This window comes from Galeopterus variegatus, unplaced genomic scaffold (genome assembly GCF_000696425.1).
Source record: "Galeopterus variegatus unplaced genomic scaffold, G_variegatus-3.0.2 Scaffold1897, whole genome shotgun sequence".
In the NCBI taxonomy this organism is placed as follows: domain Eukaryota; kingdom Metazoa; phylum Chordata; class Mammalia; order Dermoptera; family Cynocephalidae; genus Galeopterus; species Galeopterus variegatus.
The window spans coordinates 154,130-167,137 of NW_007728008.1; the positions used below are offsets into that span (position 1 = coordinate 154,130).

Below are 13,008 nucleotides of genomic sequence, written 5' to 3' on the forward strand. Positions count from 1 at the left end.
CAGATGAGAAATCCACAGCAAGTTTATTCATTTGTGAGGCACAGAAAGAAAGCACTAAATATTTGTTTGTCTAGGCTGCCAGTATATGCTTTTCAAAATGCTTAAAGCAAGTAATGCCAATAATATAATGAGATACCACATTGCAAAGAATCTTAATGCTATTTATCCACTCTAAAAAATATTTTCAATTAAAGCCAATTACATATTTACATACACAGATACCTTATATATAAATTACCTATAGCTTTTTTGAAAAATAGTATGATGTTCATACTAAACTTTATTATCATTTAAGATTCCATAGGGTAAACTTGATAAGGCCTTAAACTTAATTACTTGGGAGTAATGTCTTCTTAAGAAATGGTAGTCAGGATAAAAATAATTTACAGATTCATCTGTCTTAGAACAGGAGGAAGCTTTAGGTAATCACCGGGTTCAACCAACTACTTAAAACAAAGAATTATTATCACTTTTTAGATCTAGAAGCATGGACTCTTGATGTTAAATGACTCACTCAAGCCTCCATAGCTATTAAATATCCCTCTTTCTTAACTCCTTTTATTTAATCAAACAAATCTTGAAGCTGATTTCATGTGTAATCATAAGACATTCAAGTGCAAGATAGTTTACTAAGAAATCCCATTCCAGGATCCACTCCACTTATTGAACAAGATAAATTAAATTTGTTTAATGAAAATACACAACAAACATTGCATTTAGCTTGTTGGCTTAAATTTTAATTAGTGAATCATAGCCCCTACTATGGAAACACATGATATAAAGACCAATATAAATAAATTGCTGGATTGACTAAGTGAAACACATCTAGATCAGTGCAAAACACTCATTATATTCAGAGCCATATTTCAGAAGACAGGAAAGGAATGTAAATAAGAAAAATATAATTCAGAGAAGGTTGGCGTATTTGCAGTTAGAGTATCTTGGATTGAATGTCTTTATATTTGATTCCGAAGTGCTAACTCAGGACTATCGAAGGGGCTCTGAGCCTCAGACACAAGATCGTGCCTCTTTGTGAGAGTCCCCTCCCCACAGACGGCTCTGTAGGTGTGTCTTTGGACAGTGAGGGCACATAGGCAGGCTCTGGAACAACTCCTGGCTCTAGGTTTTGGGGCTGAGATGCCGTGGGCCTATCATGATGGAACACAGCCAGGTTTGGAAGGAGCAGCCAACTCTGGTGACCTGGCGGTATCACCAGCATGTCCGGGGTTGCAAGGGCTCTCTGCGGATCTGGTAGATCTTCCCGGTTGCTTCTGTACACCTGACGTTTTCTGGACAAGACAAGCCTTCGAGAGATTAGGTAGTAATATGTTCCAAGAAAATGTTTAATACACTGGACAGAAAGCAATCACAGGCCTCTCACTGGAACATGACCAGTCTCAAGCTTGATGGGTCCACCAGTCTGAAGAAAGTCCACTGACTGGAGTACGACTAGAATGTCTAGTCCTCAATTTTCTGCCACACAATATGCTTGTGCAACAGAAATCTGGGAAAACTACATAACAAATGGTATCAAATAACACCTAATCTAGTAAAATGTGGCAGCTGGCCAGAGTAATAACTGCAGTCAATTACAGTGATTTTGGATTATACTTAAAACCTTCTGCAGGACCTTTTCTCTGGAGGGGCTGGCATCAACCACATGGCAGCCAGGATTCTCCATCCGCTGGTAGCACACTTCGACCCTAGGGACAGGCAGAACAAAGAGCCGGCTTACTTAACACAGTCCTTCATGCTAATGTTATTTTCCTGCCATAATATAAACAGCTTGAAGCCAGGTCCTCACCTTACTTATGTCACCGCTCCCCTCGGCAGCGAGCTTTGCCCACAGAAGACATTTAAAGCATTTTGCTTAATAAATAATGTTCATAATAATGTTTAATAGCTAGTATTTACTGGATACCTATTAGCTGCCAAGCATTAGCATTCTGCATAACTCTTCTCATTTAGTACTCAGAATAACCTTAGGAGGAGAACCACTCCCAACCCCATTTTGCAGAAAAAGCAGCTGAGGCCCCAAAAAGTTAGATAAAACTGAAATAATACCTTCCCTGTGAATCTGTAATGAGGTTTAATTATATTAATGCAAGTAAATGGCTTAACATGGTGTCTTTACACACAGCTGCTGCTATTGTTATTTATAACAGCACTATGTTATGATAATAATGCTATCACTGTCCATTTCTTTTTTTTTTTTTTTTTTGTTTTTTTTTTTGTCCGGCAAAGGAACGCAACCCCCAGTGTCGCCCCCGTACCGGACCGGGACCGGCAACGGGATCGCAACCCTCAGCGCTGCTCCCACGCCTGGCTCAGACAGTGAGCGGGAACCGGTCTGTATGTGGGATCCGAACCCTCGGGCGGGAGTGCCGCCACGCTTCCCAAGCGGCACACTGTAGCAGTGCACCACCGGGCCGGCCCCACACTGTCCATTTCTATACCCTGTTTCTGCTTTAGCTTTAAAGCGGTGCTATAGGACTTATTCATACTCAGCCATGAAGCAGTAAGACTGACCAGACTCTCTTCTGCTACTGTGTTTATAACTTTCTTTTCTCTTCAAAATCAGAAAGATCTTGTCTTTAATCTCAGTTTTACTACTTAATAGCTATGTAAATTCAGTCAAATCACTTAATCCTTTCAGCCTTAGTTTTGCAAATTGTAAAACATGGCTAAGGTTTTCCTTGCAAAAATGTAGGGTTACTGGGCCGGCCCGGTGGCGCACTGCTACAGTGTGCCACTTGGGAGCGTGGCGGCGCTCCCGCTGAGGGTTCAGATCCCACATACAGACCGGCCGCTCACTGGCTGAGCGAGGTGCAGGTGCAGCCCCGAGGGTTGCGACCCCGTGGCCGGTCCCGGTCTGGTGTGGGCGTGACACTGAGGGTTGCGATCCGTTGCCGGTCACGAAAAAAGACAAAAGGGAAAAAAAAAATGTAGGGTTTCTCAACATCATAAGTAAAATGCCTGATGCATGGTAAGCACCTAATAGATAAAAGTCACTTTGAGTTTGTGATCCAGAACTCTGTGCCCATTACATTAGGTTGGGGAAACTGAGGTACAGAGACACGTTTGTCTTACCCAGGTTCACGCTGTTGATGCCTCAACCAGGACTGGAAGCAAGGCCTGATCCCTAGTGAGATACTCATTGCTTTAAAATAACAGTGCTGTAGCTTATGGCAACAAGCCCATTGGGAGTAGCTGAAATAACTTCAAGGACACTGCCACTAGCATTTGAAAAACAGGAACTTCATTTCCTCCACATTCCCAAGGCCAGTGCCAGTGGCTGGCCTCCCTGCAGGGACATCTGCTACTTACATCACCTCGGGGACACCTACTTTTCACGAAATATGCTGTTGGCCTCAAGTTCAGCCTCTTCTCTGGTCTTTTCCATGCCCCGGCCCTCCAGCCTCTGCTCTCTCTCCTTGGGACTCACGGTGAGCAGCAGGACGAGGTCAGGTTTGAGCAGGTCCTTTGGCCACTGGTATACAGAGTGATGGGCTGGGGGCAGGTGCTGGAGACCCCCACTCACCTCGGTGGCTATGGCGTAGGTGGCCGTGCTGTGCCAGTACCTGAGAAGGAAAGGGGCGGTGAGTTTTCTGTTTCAGGAAGAAGTCAAAGTACTTGGCATCTGAAAATCAGCCAGTAAGGAAACTGAGCCAGGGCTGGCACTGCAGAATTTTTCCCAGTTTTGCATAAATAAAACAAATAAAATTCAATTTCATGAAATAAAATTACAAAAATTATTTAAAAAATGATTTTAGGGAAGGAAAACAAAATCATAACTGTAAAAGAAATCAAACCAGTCCTCTATTTCAGCATGCCCAATGGCTTGCCAGTGCCTACAAATGTTCAGCCTTGTCGTGAGACATGAACATCCTTCCCTATCTGTCCCTGGTCTGTCTTCATACTTTTTTCTCCAGCGAGAGAGATGTTCTCAGCTGCAAAATTCCTCCTCTTCCTTCACAGTCCCACTCCAATGACACTCCCAAGCAGAATTCACTGTTTCTTTCTCTGTGCTTTCAACTCCCTTTATACAAGACTCTATTGAAGAATGTCCCTTTGTAAATTAGAGCTAATTGACATATTTTATGTCCTGTGTTAGATAATTAATTCCTTCAGTGGGAAATCTTTCTTAGTCATCTCTGTATTGCAAAACCTGAAAACCCTGTCTTGCACATAATAGGTATGCAAGAAGTGCTCTTTGGATGTATGAATGAATGAATGAATGAATGAGAATTATTTTACTTATTGGCATAGCTTATTATACTCTTACCCTGTTCGTGTCATATTCCAGTGCTAAGTGACTAAATATAAAACTTCAGATCCAATATCAAAGGACTGACACCTACAACAAACATTTATGATATAAATATCCGAGTGTAGAGAAGTATCCATGGCCTTTTCATGATCTGTATTTTCAATATACCACTTTTGATTCTTTAAAATCCTAAATTCTTCCTCATTTAGACTTGAGCTACTTTCCACAGTGAAAAGGACATAGTGAAGCCACTGTGCTATCTGAGCCGGGCATTTGTTTTTAACCTTCTGCCACCCACTAGCTTTGTGGACACAGGTAAGTCTTTTAAGCCAATATAGTCTCAATTTCCCCATCTGGAAAATGGAAATCATACAAGCTTTGTTTTCCTTTCATAGTTGTTGCAAAAATAGACAAGTGTGCAAAAAAAAAAAAAAAAACTATCTCACACTGTCATTATAAGACACTACCCACTTCTTATTGGACGCTGGCCATAACTAAAGGTACATCATTTCAAATGATGATAACATGATACAAACAGTACTGAAAAGGACAAAAGTAAAAAATTAATTTGGGAGTTGATCAATCCTAATATCATCCATCCTTCAAAGCCCTATCCATCTCCAAAAGCGTGCTCTGAGAACTTCAGGCTGCTGTGGCTGCCTCTCCTTTGATTTGTGCATGGACACCCTCCGTGTATCCTTGTCTGACTCTCAGTGCTCACAAATGTATACCTTCACCTCTGCTATCAGATGTACTTTGTCCCCTAAGCTCAGGCAGGGCCCAGGTTTTCTTTTTCGTGGCACTCAAACTGCAATGTGCACCGTGTTCTTCGCACGGTCCTTATGCACTGAATTAAATGCTCAGCTATGAATACAGAGACTGATATCATCTTAATTTAGAAAGTCTTCTTTATTGTAGAAAGACCATCAGCAAGAATAGATTTTTAAAGGTAATAGGGGTGATTAAGTTGCCAACCTTAACCACAGTCACCATCAAAAATTATACTCTCCCATCTTTTTCAGCTAGATGATGGTGTTTTTCTAAAATGAATTTCATTAAAATCTTTAAACAAGAACAAAACCCACCAAGACAACAAATAACTGTTCTTTTCTTTTCATCTGACAAGGTGATACAGTACCTCTTTAAAGAACGAAATTGCAGACAATTCACAGACACAAAGAAGAAAAATCAAGGGAAGAATTAGGGAACTGTTTTCTGTAGAGTTCTCTCATTGACAACACTGCTGCTCATCTTAGATAATCATACCCTTTGGCCATCAATTTCAGACTCTTACCACTATTTAGTATTCTCCAATCCTGCCATCAGAGAAACCACATTATTTCAAATCAAATGCAATTTGCCGACACATTATACACAGCTTATATAAAAATGCTGTAAATTTTAACAGCAATTTACAATTTTCAGAGCACTTCCACGTGCCTAGACTCGTTGGATATTCATCACAAGTCCTGACAGCAGGCAGGTAAGGGATGATGCATAGCCCCTTTTAAAGGATTAGGACACTGGGAGACAGAGCAAAAGCTCCTGCCTCCATGCAGAGGCCGGTGCCACTTCAGGATTTGTGGAGGTCTTAGGAAATAATGTGCTTAATAAAGTCCTTCTAGGAAAATTTTAGCTTTTGCCCTGGAAATAAAGGGGACTGTATCAAAAAAGCATCAAATATGGGAGCATCAGGCACTTTAATAATATGAAAAAACATATTATCCAAAAACAGTGACAAAGAAGCAAGATTTCTTATCCTTCTCAGTTCATTCTAGGATTCCTTAGAACTTGCCAGCTTTGAAATAATTATCTTGCCATCCCCAATAAAACCACCTACTGGCTGTTACAGCCTAGACTACAGCAACAGCCTTCCAGCTAATTTTTACTGTTTGCACCCCTGCCCACCCCAACACCAACACACACTTTATTCACCACATATGCCCAGGGTGTTCTCTTTGTGGACTACTTCAGATGTGCAGAAAAGAGTCCAGAAAAAGATATCGTTTCAAGAAGAGAGTTGAAGTTCTCTTTCTAGGTACTGCAAACTAGCATTCAACTGACCAGCTCACCCACCAGGAGCAAGTGGAAAAGCTGGAATAGTTAAAGTCTGGCAGTACTAAATGCAGACGAGGCTATGAGTCGAAGGGAATTGGCAAACACTGCTGTGGGGAGAGGGGTGGGCTGTAAGTGGACTCCACCACTTTAGAAAATGCTTTGCAATACCTACTGAAGCTGAGTGCAAACTAACCTATGTCTGTACAGTTCTGCTCCTGGGAATCCATGCAACAGAACTGCAGACACATGTGCACCAAAGATGTGTAAAAGTGTTCATGGTAATACAGATGAATCTCAAAAACACAATGTGGTATGAAAGAAGTCAGATGCAAACAGAACTTAATGCAGAGTTGCATTTATGGGCCGTTCAAAAGTAGGCAAAATTAATGTATGATGATGGCAGTGGGGACAGTGGCTACCACTGGGGAGGAGTATGGGGAGTGATGGGGAGGAGATGCAGGTGGGTTTCCAGGGTGTGGCAAGGCTCTCATTCCTGACCCAGGTATAGGTTTGCTTGCATGTGTTCACTTCTTGAAGTTCTTGAAGTACATTTATAACTAATGATTTTCTCTAAACATGTGCCAGACTCTAATGCAACTGCTTATGTTTCCAAAAATAAATAAAACTGCAAAGAGCACAATAAAATGAACACTCGAGTAATATCAAGAAATAATCCAATTGAATTGAAGCCCCTCTGAGCTTCTTGTCAAGTGCATTTCTCTCTATTCCCCAGGGTTTAGGGGATTAGGGTCTTCAATTTGGCATTTGATGTCCTTTGCTCTCTCCACACTTTGCTATATGCGTTGTTTTACCTGTATTCCACTCACTATCTTTTTACAACTTGACTTTTTTTTTTTCCATTTTCCACTGCAGTTTTGTAATTTATTCTCATGGACTCACTGTACTCATTGACACTGCTCGGTGTACTCCATTGATACAGATGCCAGCATTTATTTGCCCTTTCTCCTGCTGGTGGTCTTTTGCTGAAATGACTCCTGTGAGTGTCTGTTGGGCAGGTGGGAGCAACCTTCCCTTTTGCTTCGTCTTCCCGAATTGCTCACCAAGTGGCTGTGCTGGTACCTATCTCCCGCCTGCAGCTCGTGAGGGTTTCTATGGACCCATAATCATCTCCAACCCTGGGTATTAGGAAGTTTTAATCAGTTTTCACCAACTTGACAGGATAAAGTGGAATCTCATTGTGGCTGTGATTTCCCTATCCCTAAGTCCTGGTAATTTTAACTTAGTGTTTTGCACTCAGAATAAAATCCACTCTTTACCACAAGCCCTGCTGATCTGCCCTGGTGGGTAGTGAAAGGTGTTCACTTTCAATTCATCCAGAAAGTACCCACCATCCACCATGTGTCCAGTACACTGGCCTTTTGTTAGTCTTCGAATACGGAAGCTTCTTCTGTCTCTAGACTCTGCTCTTGCCAGTCCGATCCCTCTCTCACAATGCTTTCTGTTACCCTGGCTCTTTTTTATCAGAGCTCTGATCAGTGGTGCCTTCTCAGACAGGCCTTACTAAGCCATCTCTAGTGGGAATCCAGCCGATTTATCCTCTGCCTACTATTTATTGTCCTCTGATAATATCTTACATATTTGTCCTCTTGATTATCATCTCCTTCAATGATAAGTTTGCTCCATGAAAGCAGACATTGTCTATCTCATTTACCATTGAATCCCCTGAATTGACAGGTGCCCAATAAAAGTTTGTTGAATAATCCAATGAACAAATGAACCACTAAAAGTACAGATTTGTGAAGCTGAGACTTTTGTTGATATCTCTACATGCACATACATGCTTATATGTTTGGGAGAAAATGCCAGATTCAAGGCATCTTTATACCTACCTGTCTACAATCACAGGAGATTTGGTAGATTCTTTAGCTATTTCCGAAGCCACAATATAATTGCCCAAAGAGTAAAAAGCTCTTCTAATAATGGTTGGTTCATCATCAAAGATTTTCCTCCACTGGCTAATGCAAGAGGGTGGTGACTTTAAGAGGACAGCCTTGAGGGAATCTGAAACTGACTGGGTCACTGTTGTTTTACCTGTAGGTCATACAAAAAATACATCACATCTTAACTCCAGCCACCATATCACTACCAAAAGTTAACATTAACTTAAGGCAAAGAAATTCTTTCAACCTGTAAATCAAAGGAGTTGATTAAATAAAACAATATTTTGTAAACAGTTCCAGACCCATAGAAATAGGTCCTGATTGGTATTAGAATACTTGGAGAGAAAATATCACAGTCCTCTTGCATATGAGTTAACGATAAACTCCATATCAGAGTACAGACACAAGAGCCCCTGTTATGGGCTACTTTTGTTTCCAGCCCAAGCTTCTGCTCACCCTCTCATGTCACCCACCCTTTGGATACTCTCTCCTCTTATTCCAAATTCATTTGATCGGTCTTCGAGGAGTGACCCACGCATGGCATCCCTTGAGACCCTCCTCACCCCACCTCTTTCCCCAACGTCTTTACATTCTGCTTTGCTGCTTCTATCCAATCCCTTTCCAATGTCAACCCTGGATCTATCCCTCTTCCCTGCTCTTGTCCCCCTGTGCATGGCCTTTAGAGCTTTTGTATCTGGCTTTATTCAGGTTCCTGCACAAGGGTGTGGCTCGTTCTGCCTCATTTCCTTGCTCTCCTTTGCACACCCTCAGTGGTGCACTCCTCCCAGGACCCAGTTCATACATCTCAGCTGCTGCCTGGAGCACAGGATGGGTGGTGATGAAAATATAATCAACTCAAGGACACTGCCAGATTCTCCAAGCTCCTACTGTTTAGACCACATTTTTCCCCCTCTTTCACACACTTAACATTTTATTGCCAACTGTTTATTCCTTTTCCCCCGCTCCTTGGGTTGTCAAGATGGATCCTAACAGTAGCCACAGGTTCTCAGTGTCTACTCTCAGCCAGGCATTCAACACACACCATGCTTCTAATTCTCCCAATGATCCTGCAAAATAGTTACTATTTCATCATTGGGTGAAGAAACTGAACACTGGGGAACTTTACAGATTTACCAAACTCACCCTGCTGATGGGCCTGGATCAAGGAGGCAAACATCCAGCAGGTGGAATCACTAGCTTATGTCCTTTTCTCACCACTGCATGTGATCTCCCTGTACATTTTGTTTGTGTGCATGTGTGTGTAGAGGTGTGGGAAATCAGCTACAGCGTGGGCTCCGAGAGAGAGCACGATCTGCATCTGCACAGTGTCTTTTCCTGGATGCTCAAGGGAATGAGAAAAGTGCCAGGCACTGCAATCACAACACTAGCAGAGCAGCATCCTCCTGGCAGGTCAGAGTCCTTAACTGTGCATTACCTCATCGCACGCTCGCAGCATCTGCACAGTGGGGCCCAGGCATTTACTTATTAATGTGCTTATGCTGAGCAGGGCAATCTGAAGGCTTCACAAGTGTTAAGTTGGCCAATCTCCATGATAACTCTGTAAGGGAGGTACTCTAATTATTGCCAACCTATAAACTAAGGAAACTGAGGCAAAGAATGTTTGTAATCCCACAACATCTAAATTAGCTCTAGGGACAAAATAAATGTTCAACAAAACATGCTGGCTGAAGGATTAACATTATTGAAATCCCTTCTGAGGCTGAAAAAAAGAAAAAACCATGATTGTGCTACAGCATAGCACACACTCAAGTGATGATAGCAGGTCTCCATGAAGTCCAAGGACACTGCCCCGCCATTCACATGGAGCCAGGACAGTCACTATAAGCTATCCACCTGTGCCACAGCCTATCCTATGTGAAACCTGCCTTTTATGTTATTAAAAATGAAAGTCTGCAACTCCTCAGGCTGACACAGGAAGCAGAAACTCCTTCACACAGAACAACATGGACACTAGTGTTCTCCAAGACCCACCCGCTCCTTGGGTGTCTCCTGCTACACTGGGAGCAACACTTCTCCCTCTTTTGTGTTTTGATCTAAGTGCAGGCATGTCCATCATATTTTCATATCTACGTGGCAGCTCAAAAGGCTTTTTTCCCCTCCTTTTCCTAGCTCCACTTTTGCTTTACAAGGGGCCACTGAACCGCCTGTTGTTCCTGAACACACCGCACTGGCTCAGGCCTCTGCACCTCAGCCCCTGCTCCTTCTGCTGCCTGCTTCCCTCACCTGATCAACTCCTTCCTAGTGTACTTAAGGCACAGTCCAGGTATCAGTCCTGGTCACACGCTCCCTCCCCCATGTCTCCCGCAGAGGCCAGATGCAGCGTCCTTCTCGTGTCCGCCAGCGCCCAGGGCTCAGCTCCCCACTTCACGTTGCTTCATACTGGAGGCCTTCCACACCTTTACCTCCCAGGGCCTGACTAGAACAGTGCCCGCCACACAGTGGAGGTGCACATGAGGCTCTGTGTAAAGTCCTTTTCTGCAAGAACTGTTTCTGTTTCTTAAACTGATCAGTTAGTGTCATTGCCTACAAGTAAAAAGTAATATTTTCTTACCAGTGGCATCCAGTCCTTCGATGGCAATAACTGGGAACTTTCCCTTCCAGACCTGCTTTGGGCACTGGTCAACCAAGTCAAGCACTGCCTGGGCTTCAGGGATAAAGGGCGTGCACTGTAAAACAATGTCTGTCCATCAGCAATGGAGCAATGGGGCTTTTGCAGCAACCTTCTCTAAACTGCTGGGGACAAGACTGCCGAATGCTAATAAGGCCTAAGTTATACTGAGCACCATGCCAGGCATGCAGAATTCATGGTATTTTGAAGCCGGGATGGGCTGGATTGACTTATTTTATACTAGGTAGCTGAGAATCAAAAAGGCTGTAACTGACTGGATCCCTCAGCCCACAGCCCTCCCTGACCAGCTTCCCCTAGAGAAGGAAGGCCAGGCAAGACAGGGTAATGCAGCAGCCACAGAACCTCTGGCCCAGCCTGGAACAGGGTGTCCCAAGTGTGGGAAATCAGCTACACTGTGGGCTCTGAGAGAGCATGATCTGCATCTGCACAGTGTCCTTTCCTGACCGCTCAGGGGGCTGAGAAAAGTGCCAGGCACTGCAATCACAACACTAGCAGAGTAGCATCCTCCTGGGAGGTCAGAATCCTTAGCTGTGCATTACCTCGCTGCATGCTCGCAGTGTCTCCACAGTGGGGCCCAGGCATTTACTTATTTATGTGCTTACTCTGAGCAAGGCAATCTTCTAAGTGCTTTGCAAATGTCAAGTTGGCCAATCTCCATGGCAACTTTGTAAGGGAGGTACTATTATTATTGTTAGCTTATAAACTAAGGAAACTGAGGTAAAGAATGTTGAAGAAACTTGCTGCAAGTGATACAACTAACAAAAGCCAGAATTTGGATCCAAACGCAAGCAGCCGATCTTGCATTCTTAACCACTCTTCAACCCTGTCCCATAAACTTTTAAAATATATCTGAGATCCATCTCTAAGATCCACAGGGCGTCTCTAGAGGCCAAGCCTGGACACCTCAGACCCTGCCTCGCCTGTGGTCAAAAAGAATCTTCAGTCTCCTTCGTTAAATATCTGGTATGAGTCAGATGCTTCATTAATCATCAACACTGCAAGATAGGTATTTTACAGGTGAAAGAGAAAAAACAAAACTTAGAGTAGAGTATCTTGCACAGGTCCACAGCCAGTAGGTAGGTAGGTGCTATTTAAGTTTCTCAAACATGGTCAGAAAGAATCTTCAGTCTCCTTCGTTAAATATCTGGTATGAGTTAGATGCTTCATTAATCATCAACACTGCAAGATAGGTATTTTACAGGTGAAAGAGAAAAAACAAAACTTAGAGTATCTTGCACAGGTCCACAGCCAGTAGGTAGGTAGGTGCTATTTAAGTTTCTCAAACTCCCAAACTCATACACTTTCCTCTGCACCCCAAGAGCCCTGTATGGCAGCCATCAGCAAACAAAATTACTTCCTAGATGGCATTATCTTCCACCATTCCCAGTGGCCTCTTTATCTTTTCTGTAATTCTTTCAGCATGCATTATAGCAAGCATCATGCCGCTGGGTGCTGGGGTATGTTGCACATCAGGCTGCAAGTTCCTTGCAGACAAGAACCTTGAAAAAGCCACAGTGTCTAATACAGAGCCTGGCATATAGGACGCCTTCACTCACTGATTTGTGAACGGGGATAAACAAACCGTCCAGGCAAGAAAAGCCTTTTTGGCCACCCTCCACAAGAGCAGACTGGTTGATCCAGTTCTCTGGTCTGGAGGGTCCAGATGCCACCCAGAGCTCTGGGAAGGGACAAAACTCTTACCGCCTCCAAAACTGACCAGGCAGCGTCCACGTCCGGGAAGACAACGTAGCTAGGCAGGTCTGGCACCACGGGGTGCAGCGGGGGCTCCCGGGTGGGCGCCACGCGTGCACACCCCACCTGCACCTGCCCGCCGTCCTGCAGGGCCCAAAGGCGCTGCCACAGCTGGCCGAGCGGGTCAGCCTCGAACTCGCCCAGGTGCGGACGCGGGGCTTCCTGGCACGTTCCCAGCAGCTCGAGCAGAGCGCGCCTGGTATCTGGGCCATCGTGGGGGTCGCGCAGCAGGAAGCCGTGCTGCAAGCAGCCGGCCTGGCCGCCTGGAGAGTAGCAGAGCAGCCTGCGAAGCTGGCACCGCTGGAAGGGGCCGCAGCGCAGCTGTTGGAGCAGGCGCTGATGCAGCCGGGCCGCCTGCACCCGGACCCCACAGCCGG

At 44.1% G+C, this 13,008-nt stretch overlaps 1 protein-coding gene across 1 annotated transcript; it reads right to left on the minus strand.

Moving 5' to 3' along the window:
- Nucleotides 1-1,322: 1,322 nt before the first annotated feature.
- Nucleotides 1,323-13,003, minus strand: CMPK2 (cytidine monophosphate (UMP-CMP) kinase 2, mitochondrial; the record flags this gene model as incomplete). The annotated part of the gene is made up of 5 exons (XM_008579490.1): nt 1,323-1,703; nt 3,348-3,581; nt 8,179-8,380; nt 10,802-10,916; nt 12,581-13,003. Coding segments are annotated over 5 exons (1,092 nt in total), but the record flags the coding sequence as incomplete, so codon positions are not given.
- Nucleotides 13,004-13,008: the final 5 nt, after the last annotated feature.